The sequence below is a fragment of the Taurulus bubalis genome, assembly GCF_910589615.1.
Source record: "Taurulus bubalis genome assembly, chromosome: 5".
In the NCBI taxonomy this organism is placed as follows: domain Eukaryota; kingdom Metazoa; phylum Chordata; class Actinopteri; order Perciformes; family Cottidae; genus Taurulus; species Taurulus bubalis.
Genome location: NC_136593.1, coordinates 9,640,885 through 9,664,011, shown reverse-complemented (window position 1 = coordinate 9,664,011; position 23,127 = coordinate 9,640,885). Strand labels below are relative to the sequence as shown.

General features: G+C 40.6%; 1 protein-coding gene across 1 annotated transcript in view; it reads right to left on the bottom strand.

Moving 5' to 3' along the window:
• The window catches only part of LOC306737213 (A-type voltage-gated potassium channel KCND3-like), a gene marked incomplete at both ends in the record, with an annotated part of 70,227 nt that extends 47,551 nt beyond the window's left edge, over positions 1 to 22,676 (bottom strand). Inside the window, one exon of the mRNA XM_079218919.1 lies at positions 21,577 to 22,676. Within this exon, the coding sequence (XP_079075045.1) occupies positions 21,577 to 22,676 (1,100 nt within the window). The remainder of the gene's footprint in view (positions 1 to 21,576) is intronic.
• Between the last annotated feature and the right edge of the window lie 451 nt (positions 22,677 to 23,127).

Genomic DNA, 23,127 nt, shown 5'->3' with positions numbered 1-23,127 from the left:
ATTTGCAAGTGACTTTATCGTTGGATTGTGGAGAAAGACGTGTGGGGACAGGAGAAATACATTATCAGAAAATTAGTCATAACCATTCCTGTCTTTGAAAGCAATACACTTCTCTCAAGATGAAAGCAATGTCCTTGTGCACACTTCTTTTTTGACACGTGGACATGAACACCCTGGATAAAATAACCTTGGGGAGAAATAACACATTTGGTTACCTTGTTACTGTGGTCCTAGGAGAGTCGTTGCCAGTGAAAGAATTGGTTCAGTGGTAGTATCAGTATGTCAGTGGTGAAGGCCAAAGAGAGCCAGCAGCTGCCTACAGGGATAGTGTGATGAATGTACACACTGACAGCTTTACTGGATGCTCATGTGTATTTAGTTTTCTTTCCCCATTCTTTAAATCATGAATGCCACTTCTGTTCAAGACGTGTACAAGGCCGTCCTCAAAGAATTATCTCCCATATATAACATTTACGTAGTCCTGAATCTAGAAATATAGAAATATGCTGCGTTATTATCACGATTGTAATTGTATTTGAGCTGTGCTAGTGGTATGGCTCTACGAATTGAAATGGTTTTCTGTGAGTCCGTCTCACATTGATTCAATTAAATTCTAAGTTTACGTTTGATGACACGTGTGCTCATACTTTGTCATGCATCAACAGCACGCAGGTACATAGGCGCATGTCTGCGGGAGCTAACAACAAACATGACAGCTGTTTGATGGTATTTCACGCTTGCTTGCTTTTTAAATAAATTGTAATTCTGTACATTTATATTTATGCATTAATTTGTTACATTTTTACAAACCGAGGAAAGCAATGTTTACTAAGTCAGGCCTAATGTTGTTTTACCCATTAAATAATGATCCCAGTTACTTTCACACAGTGAGGTATACAGCTTGTTAATTTAACACCAGTATAATTGGATGTCCTTCAGTCAGAGGATCAGCAGTCGCCGGTTAATGCCAGATTTCTCCTGCAGGCTGTGCCTCTCTTTCTGGTATTTCACATGCATCTTCGTGCTGTTTAAAGCATAAAGCAAGTCTTCATAAAGACATGTAGAGCTTTTTTTGCGCTTTTTTTGCGCTTTTTGTCTTTGGTCTCATTGGGGTCAGAAAACTAACCGCCCAATGTTGAAGATTTCTAATAACCCTCATCTTGTGGATCAGTGAGCAGGTCTGGCTCAATGAGACAATTTCACCGGTGCCTAGTCCTACCAGTGCCAGGATAAACCAAACAGCTAAATTATGTGTGAAATTAACAACTACAACGCCTCATTCAAGTTACATTAACATGTGAGACCTAAGTGAGTAATGGTAATGGTTTGAAAGTTGATGTCTCTGAGAGGAATGGCAAATGGACTTCTACTTGTACAGCGCCTTTCTAGTCTTCCTACCACTCAAAGCACTTTAACACTACATGTCATTCAACCATTCATACACTGATGACAGTGGGCTACCATGCAAGGTGCATGTCCTGCCTATTGGGACTATCTAAGCATTCATTGTTTACACACACCGATGGCACGGCCTTCGGGAGCAATTTGGGGTGAAGTGTCTTGCCCATTGACATGGACAAGAGAAGTCGGAGATCCAACCACCGATCTTCTGATTGAGGGCTGACCCGCTCTACCATCTGAGCCACACATGCTTCATAATAAGGACCATATGACACAAATAAACTGTGTTGCCACAACAAACATTTAATCCCAAGATATATTTTATCAGTAGTAGTAGAAGAGCTTTATGTCCCCACAGCTGGTGAAATCACTCCGGAAATTATAGTGCGTCTGAAATGTTATGTTTATGTAATTGAATTCTGTCAGCGCAACAGATTTGTCATTATGGCATCAGCTAAATATAGAGGTGAGTGAAGCACTCACGTAACCTCGTAAAAAGGATGTCAAGGATTTCCAGGATGAAGGAGCAAAGCCGCTGAGGAGAACAGGATGAGGAGGAGAGAGATATTTCCAGAAACAAGAAAAATAAATCTTCACATGTCTCAGTTTCAACAGGTGGAGCCCTTTGAATGATGCATATCAAACAGTAGAAAAGAGTAGATCGTTAAAAATGACTGCAAGACAAAAATTGGCCTCCCCATTGTTCAAGAATATCACATCATATATCACATCATCATTTCACCCCAAATGTATTATCCTATCACAGAGGGGTGAAGCATCTTATACTCTCTGAGAGTGTAAATGTACCTTAATTTCCACATTGACTGAGTCTTGTGCGCCTTGTTTTAGATGTGTTTTGCCCCTTCTGTGTGTGTTGTTTATCAAGCCTGTACACCAGCATGGAAGCACAGTTGGCCGAGACATCTGAGACACACTTTGTCTGCTATCAATGGAGAATTTAAGAGAAGGTCGTTCAAATAACACAGAGGATATCATAAGTGCTGATAGTTGCAAATTCTACTAGATTTATTGATGTTCGCATAGTCAGCAAAGTTCAATTTTGCATGAAAAATCCCCCTCTGAACCACAAACACAGGTTTGTGAAGCTACATTAAAATGGAAGCATTTTGTGGAATTATGCTCATTTTACATGCGCATAATGATAATGATAATGATTAAAAAGTACATTGTTTCTCACATTCACCATCTTAGTTCAGCGTGTTAGCATTCTAAGATGATATAGTCTGCTGTGAGTCTGTTATTTTGCTGGCATTTGGTCTTAAACCAAAATATTGGAAACATTTCAAATTTGACCTATTGGTGACACTAGTGTAAAAGTCAGGGGATCACTAATTTCATTAGGATTCATCCTCTGGGCACAATGGACATCTGTATTGAGTTTCAAAGCAATCCATCGAGCAAATATTGCACTAAAAAATGTCCACTTGCTTGATGGGTAAAGTCAGGGTATCATCAAAGTCAGTAGGATTTATCCTCTGGGGATCATAAATGTCAATCCATCTGAGATGTTTCAGGCTGGACCAAAGTGATGGAGGGACTGACGTTGCCATCCCTGGAGCCATGCATGTCTAAAATAAAACACTTCCCTGGTGCTTTTTAATATTTGCTGTCAAATAGAAAAATGATTCTCCAAATGTACCTTAGGTGTGCGGCGGGGTAACAAATCAGATGAACTGAACTGTTGCGGTCAGTCTAATATACAGTAACATGTTGCATTCACAATAATTACACCTACAAAAGGTCTTGCAATCGCAATAGCCATTCAGTGTAGTTATGACAAAAATCTTAAGGATTATAACTTTATTGTTATCTCTTTCAAAAGATGGAGTGACATCTGCCACCACAATTATTACCCCTCAGTAAACCTCAGTTCCATCCTCTAACACCTCGTCTGAAATTATTAAAACAAAAAGGGTCAGATACAACAAGCACGGATGAGCCCTCCTGAGGACAGAAACACAAGAAATCAATGGCAGCAATCACTGTTAGATGTGAGGTGAGGGCCGTGTGGAAAACAAATCTATACAATCTCCTGCAAAGTTTTATGAAGAATTGACAAACAGTAATGTGGTTTGTGGAACAAATGGAAGTAATACAGGCTTGCTCACACAATGTCGTGAGCATTAGCGGGGCACTCTGTGAGCTCTTTATATTTTACCCTTTGTCATTAGACTACACTGAAGTGCAGCTGATATTCCAGCTTCTTTATGGACCACTTTGAAAAATTCTGAAACCACCGTGGTGTCCAGACAAGCAAATCAAGAATACACGATAATATAATGAGGCCAATAATACGTTTGATGGCCCTAAAAGCAAAAGTCTTCAACTAATATCGGACTCATATCATCTCTCCTTCAGCTCATACTGACCTTTTGCATTCTAATGAGACAAAAATGTAGAGCTAGAATACATTCACACAATGCATGTGCACTGTGTGTGCCTCCTGGTACACTAGAAGGTCAAGATTATAACTGTGTAATGAGACACTGGTCCAAAGTATTACATATGGAGATATTAACACAACTTGTTTTTATTTTATTGTGACCTCCGTACTGTCAATTCTATTTCTAGTACTCAACTTTAGAGAAAAACACGTCTGTAAATAAATGGCAGAGCAAAGAATCTATGTTAAAAGTGTTATGTGACTATATTGGGTGGAAGAGAGACAATGATGACACCTAAAGTTGCTCCTCAACCAACAGAAAACAAGCTATTTGAGGCATATGATAAAAGAGAAAGAGTGCTTTTTTAAATTCAAACCTCTGAAGATGAACAGCTGACCTGACGTCAACATCAAACACAGCTCAAACAGAAGCAGAACAGTACAACTTATTCTACAGCATCACACAGACGACAAAACTAAAGATAAAATTCTGAACAAATAATGTCATAAATTAACTGTGTAACTGTGTTGAACAGTCTATCAGAAAGAGTGACTTTTTTCTGCTCTCTAAACAAAAAAACTTTTGTATAGATGCTAAGATTGAAGAGGTGGTATAATCTGAGTTTAACATGACACATTATTAAAATGATTATGTAAAATTGACATATTTATAATTGGTTGTCGTATCTCTGGGTCAAATCATTTCTCCTTAACAAAATACAATGGTGCATTGTTATGGCACCACTCCTCAAGAGGGTAATATTTACACAAAATGATGAAATAGCTAATGACAATATTAAATCATTTTAAAGCATAACAATATAAAACATATAATCAGATGCCTTAATTGTGTAATAATTGATATTAATCATGCAACGTTTCTGACATCCTGTTACATCTCCATCACAATCAAGCTCTCTGCAGTCAAACAGAAGTCCATCAGTGTCACGTGACGTGTGAAAACCTGTTGTATTTTATCGTTGGCTTCTCTAATATTGTTATGAATGCACTGGACAGTCATGGCACATGATTATTCTGTTGTTCACAGGAGAACCAATCTGCCGGCCCAAGCTGCTATTTATTATGAACTGCTCAGAAATGCAGGGAGCTCTTTTAAATCCAAACTTGATATGCACTTCACTTGGTCAATTTACTCCTCCAGTTGGTTTGTCATTATCTCCTGTCGACCGCACAATTATATTTTAATGGCTTTGAAAGGCTTGTCATAATTTCCGTGGATTGTCTTATTTTCCCATTTTTTTCTATTTGATACAGACACAAAAAAAAATGTCTTTGATAGACAACCAGAATAAAATGTGCAGGGCTAAGTTTCGGTCGGGTAAAGATGGTTATAAGTCGACAGAAGCGACAGCAGAAAAGCTAAAACGCGTGAGAATGTGCAAATGAAGAGCTCTCATGGAACAGTGGTTCCCAGTGTGGGAATTCAGCACAGTAATGAAGGCGTCTCCCAGTAAAGCACAAAACCATGCATTGGGTTTCATCTGAGAACTCCGACTGCCTGTGGAGATTCAATATCCTTCTTGCTGCATTCTTTTCAGCCTTTCAGCTTGAGACCTAAACTATCTCAACAGATTTAATAAAGTAACCGGGCAGAATTTAATAGATGCCATTCAATACTCGTCAAAAGTTTGATCAACAGAGGAATTCACGCATCTGGGCACCACTATCCATCCCCTCCTGATGCACTATTAATTTCTTTAATACCTCTAGATATCACAAGGGCCAACAACAAGCTCAAGTCATTATCTAACTGACAAAAGACGCAGTCAAGGTAAAAGACACCTACAAGTATGCCTAACATGAGAGTGTTTGCCGCTCTAAAGTGGTCATGATTCAGGAGAAGTGCTTGTCGGATGGTCGTATAGCTTTCCTCCCCTCACACACCTTTATAACCTGAAGAAACCTGCAGTGAGTCTGTGCTGGAGAGGATGGTGGTCCAACAAAGCTGCTTCAAACTCATCTTTAATCGAAACATTATATTTCTTTATTCAGTACATCAGAGAACAGCATGGAGCTACTGTATAGAAGCGGTTTGGGTCGGGGCAACACATCAGGAACAAGCAACTAAAAGGCTTGACAGAATGTTCTTATCTGTAAAGAAGATGAAAGGAATCAAATCAATTTCAATATAAATGTTAATTCATATGTTGGTGTATCTGAGGGCTCATCAACAATATGGCACCTAAGCCTAAATATGGTATGTTTGGATAGTGTAATCAACGCTCATTCAGTATATGCAGAGGGTCATCCAAAAAGCAATGAACATATTATAATGCATCTCAAAAGTCAAAGTCAGTTTTATTGTCAATTTTGTGCAATGTGCAAACATGTAGAAGATTGAAAGTTTTTCTCTTCTGTCCAACATATAGATGGTGCAATCTCTAACATAATAGCATGGATGTGTCAATAAAGATGTGGTCACCTGTTGTATTGATCGACTGTGAGACGAGTTTTCATCCATAACTCTCACAATAGGAGCCGTGATTACTCTTTTCCAGCTCGTCTATGAAATAACTGTTTTTTTTGACAAAACATCTCTTCTCAATACAGCCTTCAAAACACAGCAGCAACAGCAGCATAAATCCACGAAGATAATGGCAAAAATCATTGGATATGAGCGATTTGCTTAAGAATCCAATAAAATGGCTTCCAGATGTTGAACCTCAGTGGTAAGGTGTTAAAACACTGTGAGATTGAATTCCTTGTGGACAATAATTAAAACTTTCTCAGGAAATACCAGCTTCTTACATTACAACTTCCTATTATTTTAAGCGAGCAGAACCACTGACTGAACATTACTCAAACAATAACGTAAAAGACTAAAACAATAAGAAAAGCATAATGTGTCCTTTTCAAAAGAGTCCTTTTCTGACCGTTGAAGGTTTTCATATAGAATACATCGTAGGAATGCAATTCTGAGCCGAGAACTAAAACCTTGCAAATCCAAAAATCTCAAATCTAATTTTAAATGTTGCACCAAATATTAACCCTCACTCACATGATTCAATATGTTCCAGCTGACTGTTTAATAAAGGAACGACAAGGTCACAATTAATATCATTTTTTATCATTTTAATTTGGCACATTTTTGATCCTCGGTAAGTCTACATCTTTATGGTGAACACTTTTTTTTCAGGTCTTATAATGGCTAAATAGAAACATTCAGCTTCTTTACAGTTTTTTCTCTTTAGTAACAACGCCTGGCTTCCACTTAACTGGAGTCATAACACAAAAGCAACAGAAAGTAACCATGCTCATGTGCGGGGTAACAAGCATCGGTGAAGCTTCTTAATCTCAGAATACACAGAGAGGTCAACGTGGCCCAGAGACTTTAACATGATTGACATCCAGAGCTGTTGACTCACTTCAAAAGTGTCAAGTTGATGTAGCCGAGGAAAGGGGCTGCAGGCCCGTTTGATGGAGGATAACAATTCAGTATGGAGCTTTTCAGGGAGGTGCTGTGGCTGTTTAAATGGTAATCAGGGAAATTCTAGTGGGTCATCTTTTTTTATTTGTTTTTTTATCGATGCAGTGCACGGAAACACTGTCAGCAGAACTTTGTCAGTGAATGACGGCAGGCCAAACTAATATAATCATGGACTGTTACTGACACAATGCCTTCAGACATTATTGTCTACGCTGCAGAAGTAAAGTGTAATCTGCACCCTGCTTTGGAAATGGAGGGGATAAAAGCACATGTTTATAAAACAATGATTTACCAAGCCAAACCAATCTTTTTTTCTCAGGTATCTAGGTTTGGAAAGGTTTTACCTTTTTTTAAAGGAGCAGACCGGGTGACACTTTTTTTGGGGGGATGCGCCGCACCCAGCGCAGGTAGAAAATCCACTGCCCGCCACTGTGTTATAGTATCACAAACTCTTGTTAAACAGTTGAAAGCTACATGAGACTAAATAAATCAAAAATGTCTCCACGATCTGCTTCTACAGTGAGGTGGGTCATATCGTCATACAGTGCACATTTAAATTGGTTTCATGCCTCCATTGCTAAATGATTAGCGTCACTGCAAAATTCAATAGACTCGCTATCTCTACTTTCAGCAGCCAGGGCATAGTGAGGATTGACATTGGACAGCCAAAGACATTGCTACCGTTTAGGCTCTCGACAGTCGGAGTGGAGCGGAGACGGCTGAAGTGAAGATAAGATTGTCGGTACCCGTTAGAAACAGGCTCGGCTGTGAGCGACAGGCTGACGGATTCACTGCTTTTGTGTTTTTAGCTGAGTCCGACCAGATATTATTCAGTTAAAACAGATTGGTGATGCTGCTGTGCCTTTACGGTTCCTTGTCAAGTTTGGTGGAAGAGATGTAAGCAGCACTGCGCCAGACTCCGTGTGAAAAGCAGCCACATTGCCTGTCAGCAACAAGTCACATGGTAACTTTAAAGCAATTTGGCCTTGTTTGCTATGATCAATTTGGCATGCAGTTATGATCACACCAGTCATGATTTGGTTTTAATAAAAACTCAGCTCCTAGCATTTGCTCATTTGTTCTTCATCCCTGCCCTGTTTTGAAAGAATTAAACAATGGGAACAGGCGGACCGGCTTTAGAAGTGAGGAGTGGTTCAAGTGGATTTCAAAACAATAACTGATACATTTTTAGATAAGTAACACATATTCAAGTTTAAGTTTAAATACACTTTAAAGTGTTAAACTTGAGAATATAATTATGTCTCTTGACCTTGTAGGGCTTTTTATTTAAATAGGGGAATTAATTTGGTAGTACTGATCAGGTACTTACAATAGTGTGACTTTTCTTAAAAAGCAACAAGAAAAAGAATTGTGATAAGATTGTTGACCGTGATCTGGCAAGTTTAGTTAAATTACTACTGTTCATATAACAGTACACAGCCATGACCACATCCGCAGCTGAACCACATAAAGAACACCGCAAGACTTATTCATACATTACTCAAACATTATCTTTCGATTTGTATCAAACAAGCTGTAATTCAATTCATGCTTTCAGGGTAAGCCGGTGTTTCTGGAGTCATCCGGTTTCAGCAGCAACACAAGAGACGCGTCTGCTTCATTCTTTAGCACCTTTTCACTCAGTGTTTTTCAAGGACGGAGGATGTTCTTTGTTGTACCCTGTAAAGCCCTCTCAGGCAAAATTGTTATTTGTGATATTAGGCTATACAAATTAAATTAAATTGAAAGTTGATGTGAATGTCTCTTCAATGCACATTACTAACTCTACTTCTTCCCCGCAGCCTCGGTGCTTTGTCGCCTCAAGTTGCTGGCTGTGTCTGGAGCTGGTCCTGCTGATGCCCCTCCTCTCTACCTCCTTCTGCTGACATGGATTGTGATTATCTGGATTGTGGTCCATGCCTACTTCTCATTATATGTTCATATTCATTGAATGTGCTGTAACACTGTTACGTTGTTCATTCTGTACACATGACATATATTGCTTCTGTCCATCCGGGGAGAGGGATCCTCCTCTATTGCTTTTATCCCTGATCCGATGTGAGGTCCCGGGACAGGGATGTCGTATGAGTACAGATTGTAAAGCCCTCCGAGCCAAATTTGTAATGTTCGGCTACACAAAATAAATTGAATTGAATTGAATGTTGAAAAAGCTGCGTCATTTGGCTCACAAAAGGTTACTATTTTTTTGTGTCATTTTTTCTTTAACACAGCACAGCTGGAGGCATCAAACTGAAATTCAGGTCAGTCAGTCGGGCAGTCCTCTTCCACAGCTTCATGACGGCTGTAAAGGAGGGCAGCTAGTGAGCTTGTTTAGGACGCTCATGGTTACAAATCGCCGCAATGCCTTTGACAGTTCCGCTCATAAACGTGCACATTTAAACAGTGCAAGTTGTTACATTTTACTATCAGATTTATTATCAGATTCGTGAAAGAGTCCGCCCATTAATGCTTTCTTTTCTTAGCTACAGTAGTATGCTGGTTGTACTGGGCGAGAGCTGTCACTTATACCATGCTCTACCATGTCTCAACATAGACGTCTTGTGGTGCCCCACACATCATAATATCTGTTTACCTTTGGTAATACATAGCCTACATAAACAGTCACATAGTTTTGTATCCCAAAAATACTTGATTTCTCTCCATCAATTCCTGTTTATATAGAAATCTTTGATTTGATTTGAGATAATCGTTACTGGGCAGGTACTGAGTACATCATCGACTACACTCAAACATGTTGCACACGTATGATCAACAACATGCAGAAACTTTGAGCATTAAAACATGTGACGGCTTCATTATAATATCCTGTGACTGAAATTGACAAATAACTAAGTTTGACATGACTCTAAACTGTTGCAGAGTGGGGATTTCTTGCACTGCTTCACTTCAGGCGGCAACCTCAGGTACTCACAAGTGAAGCCAGTGCAGAAGCGTGCAGAAACTGAGTATATACGTCTGTGTGTCTCCACCTCTTGACACATGCCAAGAGGCTATGTGATACGTTACCCCAAAAATGAAACTTAAAAGTCTGTTTCAACTCTGCCGGTGTTCTGCATTAAAATCAAGGCAGACTATCCTGAGATCGCTAAAAAGCTCTGAGAACCCTGCTTCCATTTCCAACATTCTGTGAACATAAAGAACACACGTCGGGTGTCGTTGTCTCCCATCACCGAGATGGGACCGGCTTGTTGCAGAGAAACAAGCTCAGGGCTCAGTTGTATTTTTATGCACTTAATTATTGTCTTTGTGCCGGTCGCATCATTTTATTACACCATATTTATTACGTCATATTTATCAGCCACACCGTGAAGGCCGGTCCGTTAAAATATTGTCTCACATGAAACCGGTCTGTGGCGCAAAAATGGTTGGACGCCGCTCGTGTACAGCGTCACTACGTCACTCCTCCGCAGTCAAACTATGGTGACTTCCATTCCCTGGTTGCAAAGAGCACTGGTTGCGATGGCCGTAATCGAAGATGGCGACGGTCAAATCCCCAAACTCGAGGCTTCAAAAAGACGGTCCAGAAACAAATGGGTGACGTCTCAATGACTACGTCCACTTCTTATATACAGACTATGCTTCACCTGCTTCCAAGAAACATAAAACATAGATAGATTTAAACGGTTCTAACTTCAACATTGATACAGTTGCTTTTTGTCCTACACTTGTCTTTGCTTTACAGCGTCTAATTATGACATGATTAACATCAGAACATTGTTGTGTTTTATGATGCTAGTCTAATGCAGAATTAACACTAATAACCACTATTATCGCTACAAATGGCCATTCAAGTCAAACACTCACAGTAACCTTTGTGTCGTATGTCACTCCCTGACGATGACACAATGTAAATATGTAATTTATTAATGCAATGTGTGCCGTCATTATAACAAACTCACAAATGTCGATAGCTTTTGCCGTCCAATCAGAAAACTCATTCTGGTTAATGCATCTCATCTCTTGCTTCATGAATGTTTGAATTTAACATAGCCACTTCATCACTTTCAGTTGTGCTATTGAAGGGAATGCTTGATTCAAATAAATGTAAGAAAACCTACACTTTTTTTAACAGGAGGAACTCTGGCTGCATATAAATTGATATTTAAAGGTGAGGTGAAAAGGAAGGTATGAGACTGTATCCTGGAGCTGCATTTGAGACTGTAATGGAAAACATAAACATGCTGGTATTATTTATAATGTCAGGTAGGCCTATGCACCCCTCAGGCTAGGTAGAGGACACAAACTCACACAACATTACATGTAAGTGTATGCTTCTCCGTCTATCAGTTCACTGGAATTTGTTTAGACAAAACAGAACAATCAAAAGTTTCTTTGTTTCTCGCACGGTTTTATGGACTTTATTTTATTTTCCCTACACGGCCAATTGAACCTTGAATTCCACTCCTCGTCTGCATCCTCCTTCACAGCACACTGAAGGTTATTAGTACATTTTCGTTACCTTTCTCTGAGCTAAACCCTTGCCAGCTGTGTAGCAAGATAAGGGCCAAGTCTCTAAAAATAACCCACTCATTCGGGGTACAGAGCACGCCGTGTCATTCAAAGTTCTCCTTTGTGCCCCAATACAAACATCTTGAGATAACATGTTGGAAACTGTATTAGATAATATCACGTCTTCTGTCCTCCTCGCTGGCTTCCTTCCTTTTCTTTTTAATTTGACGTTCACTTTCTCTCCCTTTTCACCTTCCTCCTACTACTTGCACGTCTTTCTTCATTCTCCTCTATCTCCTCATTTCCTCCCACTAAAACATTTTTAAAGATATGTTTATGTTGTATATCATTTTCTTCTATGGTTATTCACTTCTTATATTCCACGTAATTTCCCTTCACTCTTCCTAACATTGCCGATCTTAGCCTTCCCCATTCAGTTACACAAACCCATCCACGCACACTCATCCTTCGAAGGCCACTCTGCTAACAGGCTGCTGCTATACACTCGCTAAGGGTGACCAAACACGTGGGACTTTGGAAAAATCCCATGGACATCTTTAGAAATCTGTTCAGCACACAAACTAATAATTTCTAGTTTATGTTATCAAACAAGACAACAAAAGCGGCATGTTTAAAAAGTGCTAAATGTGTCCATTTATGGTTCCTTTAAAATACAATTTCCTGTAGTTTCTAGTTGCCGTCCTCCGTCAAACCAGAAGCTGTGGCTCTGTGTTTGATGTAGAAAGCAAAAAGAAAGATCAAAGCTGGTAACAGCTATAGATCACAGGAGAAAGACTTCTGCAAGTAAATTTGACTTAAAACTAAATCAAACTCAGTTGCAAAAAAAATTCTAGACTGAAAGCGTTCTTGCTATTTGTTTTGTTTATATAACAGAATCACAACTAAAAAGGACCACTCAGTGATTTGTTAGGCTAAAAGAGAAAATATACTTTAGGTTTAACAGGTTTATCACAAGCTTTAAAAAAAAAGAAGAAAAAAAGAACATATCCCGCTGTCTGACAGCCGCCATGTTTACTGCTAATCAGACTGTGTGAAGAGAAGCTGCTGGAGTTTACTAATCTGCAGCGCGTTCAGTGTTTTCAATAGTAAGTCAAGTATTAAAAAACAATAGTTATACCTTGCTGGCAAAAGGAGAATTCTAAACAATTAGAGCTAGAAAGAGAAAGCAAGATGAAAGAAAGAAAAAATTGGAGTCCAGTGACAGCAGAAAACCAGAGTTGGATCGCTTTGAAGATGGATGAAGGTTTTGTTCAGTGATGCCGGAATTGCTTGTTTTCAGATGAATGTGAACATGAAAGAATTCACTAAAGGAATAAAAAATCGGACGGTGTGATACATCAACCGTTTTAGAGGGTGAGGAAAAACCTTCAAAGAAGATCCTCTGGGAAATCAGTTAGTGTTCAAGTTAAGTTGCAAATTAATCATTAATTTCTATAAATACTACAGTAAAAGTAAACCTCTACTAATATATATCATCATATTAAGACTGTATTCTATGACTGTGTGTAATGTTTAAGGTGTCACAAGAAGTGGCAAAGCCCTTAGAACACATAATCATCAGAGTCTACAGTTTCTTCAGTTCAAGGAAAAGTTGTTGCTCATTGTTTTAGTTTTACGGCCCACAACTTCACGCTTTTGCTTCAGTCTTACGGTTCTCATCATCAGCAATGTTTCCAGCCTCATCAGGCAGCTGTAACTCAGACAAATCCAGTGTACGTTACCGGCCAAGCACCAAACGTCAGACAGATGAAGTTAGCAGCTAGCTTGTGAACAAAGTAAAGCATTTAGCAGCAACAGAGCCAGATGTTAGAAGTTGGTGGAGACCAAAACAGAGCAAAAAAGAGAATGAATGCATTCATCAGGTGGCTAGAAACACAACTCAACATGAATGCTAATGTTAATTTCTGCTGGATATGTAAATAAGCATTTGTTCTCCAACATGTTTACCATAACAACTTTATGAGGATTTAATGTCAACTTGGTGTTTACAGCTTATTCTGTTGGCCCCAAGCAGTGAAATTAATTAATTAATATTGCTTCAAGGAAGATTAAAGTTCTAAACTACTGCACTCAACTATAAATACGGTTCAGTAATGAGGTGAGCAAACAGTACAAAGCTCCTGCTATGGGCAATGCTTCATATGACAGGTTGTCAACCACAAATTCATACCTGATCTGAACAGAGATGCATTCTTTTTTGTAGGAGGGGATTACGGCGCCCATTTTCAGACAGACTGAGGAAGGTTCATAGTGTAAAAAATTAAGAAAGAGAGCTTGAGAGGGACGATAAAACCCTCTCACCTTTCTCACCTTCACACAGGTGTGGACGTCAGATTGTCAATCTTGGGAAGTTGCAGAAATTGTCGGAGACGGACCCCCTAATCCGACGTTGGAAAGATGTGGGGGGAGAGTTTCAAAAGCTATTTGACCATCCAACATGCAGTTCTGACTGAGAAGTGTGGTGACTCAAAGCATGATTGTATGTCTATATCTGAACTGTGCATGTAAAAAAGGCTGTGATGGGATTAGACTTCATGTTGTAAGGCTCTTTCGTATGACATTGACAATTGTAAGTCAACAGCTCCCCATCACACCTGGGGAAATCGCTTTATTGCTAAAAAAAGAAGAGGATACCACTTTTATGGTGCATTCAGGATGAATTTTGCAGGCCAGAGTATTGTGATGTGTTTTTGTGCTGCTATCCGAGCTACTGCTCGGCTGTGTCCATGGGCCTGCGACTCTTGTGCCTTCATCATGGTTCATGCAGTGGCAACCAATTTGCTAATTTGATTTTTGTGCACATGTTGTGCTGCTGCTCAACCCTACAAAGGTAACAGATGGCACTACTGATGCAGGTCACTGTAAATAAAAACAATGTTGCAGTCTTTTCAGCCGATTTCTCTGATTTGCTGCTTTCAAACTAGAGGGCAGCTTATGAATGTGTATGTGTACACTGGTGTGGGTGAGAGCATAGGATAGTACACTGGTGTAAAAGCTTTGGTCATTTTCTACAACACACACAGAGAGAGAGAGAGAGAGAGAGAGAGAGAGAGAGAGAGAGAGAGAGAGAGAGAGATAGAAAGAGAACCAAGATTTTTCAGGTTTACAGACACTACTATCTTTTGCAAGTTTAATTCTTTTTAAATGAGCTAAGGTGTTAAATGAACCTGTGTTTAAGCTAAATTAAATTCCATGGCTATCATTAGAGAGGTTTCTATTAAAGAGCCTTGTGTTGGGAAATTGTCTCCAAGAGCAAATTGGCCAGATAAAAGGCAATATTTCTAATTTCCTACAAACCGCACTTGTTTTGACCCCAGGGGTTCAGCAAGGGAGCAAAATAGCCCATAAATTCTATCTGAAAGCTGCCATAAAAAAAATACAATATACAACCTCAAATGATTTGTGAAATGCTCGTGAAAGAACATTCCCAATTACAAACTATGCAGCTCAACATCCCAGTTCTGCTTCAGCGTGCCGCAAAGATCTTGAATTATTAACAGAACAATGTATGCCATTCCAGAATTAATAGGCCAAAACGCCTCACTTCTGTTCCCAAGTATCCATTATTAACTGTAAACACAATAAATCCAGCACATTTAGAAAATCATTTGCATATCAAGCAAATCAAAAGAAAAACACACCAATCCAATTTTGCTCACACTATGAGATAGCATATTTTAATCAATAAAGGATACTTTAGATATTACATGTACACTTAAAACTAAAATACTCAAAGACTTTTGATTAACTCCCAACAAGAGATGCTTTGTTCAACCCAGTGTTAATTAATCCCGTCATGCAGAGCCGCGTGCCGCAAAGACTAGAGTTAAGAATACCTTTCATCAGAACCAGAAGTCTGAGATTATTGTTTTCCTTAAACTCACTCCTTAATACTTTATTAACAGTACCAAGGAGATCAATGGTCAAGTTAGACAATTAACCTTATTTACTAAAATATGAACGAGGAACACAAACTTCAAGACACAGAACTCAGCTCATCAGTTGTTGAAAGATGCCAGTTTCCATAAGTTTAAATTTAACAGCAGCAGTGTTGATGCACAACAGGGATTCTTTGAGAAATCACTGAATAGTTCCCACTGATTATCGAACATTATTGTTTCTGGAAATGCCCATCCCTAATATACCAGATGTGTCCGCTGTCTCTGTGGATATACAAGTGATTGCGTTTAAGTTGGCCTGAAATGGTTTGTAAACTGACAGAACATAAAACCACAATAATTTTGATAATTGATTTCTTGTTCAAGCCAGAAGCCAAATATTCACAACCTGCCAAATGCAAACTTTTGGTGCTTTTCTTTTCCGTTTTGTTTTGCTGTGAAGTGAATACATTTTGGTTTGGGATTGTTTCAATTAAACGAAAGTGAATCATATGATGGATTCACTTTCGGCTCTGTGAACTTATGATGCATTTTATACTGTTTTTAAAAAGAATTGTTGAAGATCGATGAAGATTGATTTAATGGTTATTACTCCAAAACAGTCTCAAACAAGGTTCTGCTCAACAGGTCCTTCCGAATAAAATGACACTTCATTGTGACCGTAAAGTCTTTTTTTGTGAGCCGACACCTCGATCAGCAGGACAATATCCTGACAAAACTCAAAACTAATTACTAAAAAAAGCAATACTTCCTGCTTTGCTTCAGCGAGACGAGAGTCTCAATAACAAAGGCCTCTTGTCGCACTGCTAAAAAGGCTGATGCTGCGGTTTTCCTCAGCACGGTCTCTTCTCCTTTATACAACAAATGTATTAACACACACACACACACACACACACAGCATATGAATATGGACACTGAAACAGACCTGAAGCAAGACTCAAAAAATTAATGTTTTGTTCGGCCCTCCTCACATCACATCGCCACTTCCTTCTGGTTTCGACTAGCCCTGCACCACAGAGTTCTTGTGAACCCGAGCTCAGCATCGCCTGACCTCCCTCTTCCTGCCTCTGGCCCCGAGGCCAAGTCCACATAGACTAATGGAGACGCTGAGCAGAGAACGCAGAGGGGAGCGAGCTGAAAGTCTCTCTGATGAAAGAAGCAGATTATATATAGCCACTGATTAAGGCAGAGATGGGAACATGACCTACATGCATAACAACATTTTCTCTCACTTTCCACAGAACAAGCCTACGTCCAGGACCAGGACTCTACAACTGGGAGAATCACTCTAATTATAACACTAGAGTCAGATTCCAATGCACACCTCATTAATATTTATCTTATTATTGGGTTAATAATGTTTTTCGAGGCGTGGGAGACTTGGGAGAGCTGGAGGAAGGCCAGCCGACCTTCCCGGTGCACCTGTCGTGCAGGTAAAATACGGCCACTCTCATCCGTTGAGCCCGTATCAGATTAAAGTAAAAAAATTATAGCTCCCTTTCACACACAGAGCCCGTTCTCAAAATAGCTGTTCCTCTGGGACACTCATGGGGGATGAGGGGAGTAAAAAAAGAGGGGGAAAGCGGGCTTTCTCCTTCCTCATCAATCTTTTTGGATCCTGTCCCACTGATGCCGGTGACTGCGCCTCCACCCGGCTCCGACAGCGCCGAGCACCGGCCGGCAGCCGCAGGGAGCGCACCTCGCTGAGATTCAATCCAGATTCTTTCATCAGCCACCTGAGGTTGATTTAACACCCCTGTTCCTGGACAGTGAAAGCGACTGATTATACAGCCAGTCAGTCCCTTTCCCCCTCCTCGTCTCCCTCAGCTCCCCATTACTGCTGCGCTGTCTGGGCTCATGCCGACACAGAGGGGACGCAGAGAGGCAGGACATGGAGGCGAGACGAGACCAAAGGCAATAACTATGTGTGTGTGAATGAATCAGCATACGAATGAGTGTGTGTGTGTGTGTGTGTGTGTGTGTGTGTGCTCTTTGGGACATGTATCTGATCGAAAATGTTGACAGACTTTACTGTCAGCTAGCAGACATTTTCACAGTGTTGCAGAATGTCTTCACAGGAGTGTTTATGTTGTTCATGTCCAACTGGCATACAAAAATAAAAACATGAAAAGATTTAAGGCATATACACTTTTCACACAGCTATTAATGTGTCATTTTTTTGTGGGAATTTGTGCGATTCCGCCAGAGGCCACATTTTGGACACATTATGGACGACACAGCCGGGGCAGCGTTTTTTAACTACCTTGTTGAGGAGTTGGAGGTGTGCAGCCTGTCGCCTGTAACTCTTCATCCAACAGCCCACTGCGGCTGCTTCTTCTTGTTCCGCTACTCCTTGCTTTATCTAAACCTGATCCAGCGTCAAAAATGCCCAAAAAGTCCACATCTGGTTTTGCATTTGCAAAAAAAGTCAACGCATTTCACCAGCTGGACGCAGACTGTGGTATGGTAATAAAAGTGAGCCTTGATGTCATGACAATACTCAATATTTATAACTGTAAAACAATACCAACATGCACATATGAACATGGTGTTATTGGTTACCATAAATGTTACGGCCCAGATTGCATTATGGGAGGTGTAGGATCCAGTGATTTATAGACTCAGCCTGGGGACTTTAAGTCCAAATATCTCGACCTATGCTTCATACATTTTCACTATTCCTTTCTCTCATATGCCTCAACTTTATACAAGTATTCTAAAAACTAAACTAAATATGGATACTAAATTGGTTGAGTATCTCTTTAAGTTGGGCAAGGCAAAGGTTGAAGTAAGATTTGGTGATGTATCCACTTTGGTTTGAAAAATGATATATTTAAAATAAATATGCTGGTCAGCCAAAAAAAACATATTATAAACCATTAATACCTCTGATGAACGCTTGCAGGTTTATTTTTATATGGGAAAAACTGATTATTGGATGGACAGTGGGATTGTTTTATGTACTGTGTGCACTGCATTGTGTGTAGCTTCTTATGTGCATAGACAGATGGTTTATTGGTGACCTCATCACCTGAGCATATGTCCCTTCAGCAGGTGAACAGATTGACGGGCGACAGTCAGGAGGGAAAGCGGGAGCCTCATGAGAAGCTGCTGGCTGTTGTACTTACGTACAGATTAGCCTCCCTTACTGCTCTATTTAAGAGGAGGGGCACATACTGGTCTAAGCACCAGGATTTCAATATATTATATGTTCACCTCCTTGCTTTTGTTTTGTTTGTGTGGGTTGGAGTTCTACATATCAAAGACTGTACTGAACACGTTTTTTTTCTTCTTTTACATATTTATTCTTAGTTAGTGGGGGGGTAATGTTTGTTGTTTTGATCAAAGGAGGTAACAGTGCACAGTGACGCAAACTGCTGCATACTGTGTGCAGGTCACAGTTAGATTGTGAGCACAGAAAACAAAGGACATAATACAAAATGATACCCATTCATTTAAAAGTGCCATTTCATAATATCCCTATTGATTATTTTGTGTATAAAATCCCAAACATGCTGAATGTACAGACTTATTGTGCGCTCCTCTTTCAAACCACATTTCTTTGAGTCCCACTTTACCGTTTCCAACCAAGGCAGACCTGTCTGGCTGTATAGAGGGGCCATGTTGAATGTTGCACCCTTACATTCTGATTGTGTGAGCCTCGTGCATACATCAATTGATAGTTTTTCTGATTGTTGATGGCTGTCCTGGTTAGCTATGAGGATCTGTAGATGGACTCTCTGTGCCGGTGCCTATTGTGTGTTGGACATAATGGCTCCACACTCAAACACATTGTTCAGGGTTTACAATTTACATAATGCTTTCACCTTGGCATTTCTATCCTTTTGTATATGTGATACAAAAGATCCTCTTATAAAACTTACAATACACACATACACACACACACACACACAAACACAAACACACGTATAAAAACGGTAGAACAGGTTAGGTCAGGCATCCTTTTAAGCCCTTAAGCTGCAGAGAGACACATAGAGATATTCTGGTCTAGAGATCCATGCTTGACTTTTCATATGGTTTCCATTTCAAGACGACACTTTGACACACTGATCATAACATGAAGAAGCAATGACTGGAATAACTACTTCTGGGTCAGTTTAGAGAAGCAACGATTGTTTCAGGTCTGCCAGCCAAACATGTCACTCACAACAGGGACACTAAATATACTCAAAAAAATAAATAAAAATTCTACAAGGTGTCTTGCTAGGGGTCAAATGAGGTGCAGCATGACAGCCCACACGTTGTTCTTGTCTAGTTTTTCTTTTAGTCTCTGAGCAGATCCCTCTCAGTAATGGACACAACAGAAAACAGAGCACTTTTGACACAATAGTAACAGGTTTTAAAGCTCTCTGTCAGCAGACCTTTTTGGAGAGATATATAAAGATGAAGTGTCTTAAATTAAATTGTATTTCCTATTTTCTTCTGGCAATGTAGATCCTCATTAATAGTTAAAAGGACATGTTCACATCTAAAGTTATAATCCTTAAGACTTCAGTCCGTGTTAGTGACATAAATCTAGCAGAGGAATAGATTCATTATGGTGAAATTAATTATAGAGAGATATATACTATAAATGTATTGGATGGCTATTGCAGGAAAGGTAACAACCACAAATAGACTAAAAACGGTTCATTAGATGCCATAATTGCTCTGACTGTCCAGAGCACAATACCATACATAATACAATACAACATAATACAAAGATATTCAATTACAATGTGTCACCTGATCTAGTGAAACCACCACCTTTATTCTTGTGTCATGCCATTTTATTCCAAAAGGCAGTTTGGCTTTTCCACACAGAGCTACAAATGATCTACAAAAAGAGTGCCGGAGAGAAAAACAGATTTTTCGTAAATCTTAACTATTCTTCCACTGTGCCTTCATAATTCTTCACTCAGCCAAACTTCAGGAACACTTTCAAGTTCACCCTGCTGTTCGTGGCGCCGAGCCTCAGCGAGCTCGTGTGAAAGATTAAAAGCAGAGGGGAATCATAATAAAGGTGACGGAGAAGATCTCATGGGACGCCCCGCCTCCAATGCAGTTAAATTCACTTTCACACTGAACGCCTGTGCCATGGTGCTTCTGGTGTGGCCCCAATTATGAAAACAGAAAGCAGCAGCTAATATGTTCTCTGTAAAACAATCGAACTGAATCGCTGTTCACACAAAGATAACGGGGGGTTGTGTCATCTAAATGGCACATGGGTGCAGAGGTGGAAACATGATCAAGATGTGTTAGTTTATTGGATAATTATGATAAGGCTGGCCATTCATAACTGTTTTCAAACACTCATATCATTTATCATAATTGTGTCTGTGTCTTGGGTCAGGCATGTGACATGTTGTGCATCAAAGGGCTCAAATTTAAAAAAGGGATCAAAAATGATTTCTAAAGCAAAACATAAATCAAAAGAAGAGAGAGAAATAACACGAAATATAGCTCTCCATCAATGGAGCCCTTAGTGCACACACACACACATCTGTTTAGTATCTGCGCATCTTTTTCACACTCGGATGTATTGTATATATTCAACCGCTGTCTCCTAATTTGCCGAGCTATAAGTGAGGCAGACAGAATGCCACGAGTGATTGTGGTGGTGGATAAATGCCACACTTCCCACCATTACTCACACTGGCAGCCTCAAATAAGCTGCAGTGTTCTGAAGTATGGGGGCCGGCTGTCTTAATGCTCATTTGAAATTCAAAGTGGTTTTCATAAATTATTTAATTTTCAACAAAACAAATCCACACAAAAAATGCATCAAGTGCATCTATTAGCGTCAGAAAACATTGTTTTAGTTCTGTAACAAATGTATACAACAGCATAGCAGAATGGGATAAAAGACGCTTATGGTGTTCACATGTATATGTATTTACCTCTGTGACTGTGTGCACATGTCTATTACTCACCCCAGCGTTGTCATGGTGACAATAGTGTACCAGAAGGAAGCTGGGATGCTGGTGAACTTGCTGGAGGTGGAGCCCTTCTCCGCGTAGAACATGACGGTGGCGAAGATGATGATGGCCATGGTGAGCGAGAAGAGGAGGAAGCCGAGCTCCGAAGCGCAACTCTTGAGCGTGTAACCCAGGATCCGCAGGCCCTGCGAGTGGCGGGAGAACTTGAAGATGCGGAACACCCTGAACACGCGCAGCGTCACGAAGGCGCCGCTCACGTCCTCGTTGTTGCTCATCACCAGGCCGATGTAGTACGGCAAGATGGCCACCACGTCGATGATGCTCATCACCGAGCGCATGAAACGGTAGCGGCTCGGCGCAGCGAACAGGCGCAACAGGTACTCCACTGTGAATATCATCACGCAGGCGGTGTCCATGCAGAAGAACGCCACGGTGTAGCGTTCGCCGCACGGCATGTCTTTCTGGTTGGCGGTGGAACCGCAGGGCACCGTCTCCACCACGTTCGTGAGGACCGAAATGGCGATGAAGAAACCAGTGACGTAGTAGAAGACCAGGGCCATGGTGGAGGTGTGGGGGTTCTCAAAGGCACGCCACATGGTCTCCCTGAAGTTCATGTGAGGCAGCTTCATGTCCTTGTTCTCCTCCTGGTCATCCTGAAGTCGCTCCAGATTCTCCCGCTTTCTGTCCTTGTACTCTTCGTAGCAGCAGTCGCCGATGATCTCAGGGATGATGCCGAAAAAGATCAACTCCTCGTCGTAGGCGGTGATGCACTCGTGGCGTGGGTAGTGGAGCTTCCCCGTCCGGTAGAAGTTGAGGATGCTTCTGAAGGCGTCGGGGTCCCGGTCGAAGAAGTACTCCTTGATTTCCTCGTTGTAAAAGAAGTCTTTTTCAGAGCTGCCCAGCAGGGTGTCAGGGTAGCGGTCCAGAGTGGTTCTCCAGGTCTGAAAGCGACGGCCGCTGACATTGAGGATAATCAGCTCGTCCTTTCTCTTGCTGTTGTCCATTGGTGCAACAGGCATGGGGCAGTTGGCAACGGGCATCCAGCCAATGGCTGCCGCCCTGGCAAAAGGGAGCCACCCTGCCACTGTCGCCATCGTGAAGCCGAGTCTTAAAAGTAGTCCTCCTCACCTTCAGTGTTGAGGCTCCTCAACATCCACTGACATCTGAGGGGTAAATATGCGCCAAAGAGAGGAAACATAAAGCTGAAAACAGCAGCACACGAGATGTTCAAGCAAAGTATCAGTGTTTGCCGTCACGGCACTAAAAGGAGCAACATAACGCTCGTGACATTTTGAGTTCCAAATGAGTTTTTCTCTATTAAATTTCCAGTCACTCTCTCCTGCTTTCAGTCCAAATCCACCCAAAATGTCATCCTGTCTCGAGGACAAAGCTGATGTGTGGCAACAACTAAAGCACAAATGCCGGGGAAACCAGACAGGCGGGTAAAGGTGAAGTCTTGCTTCTGTTTGGTTCTGTTCCGGTTTTAACACAATACCTCAACATAACAATTCATACTCCATTATTAAGGAACTGGCTTAAAGCCTG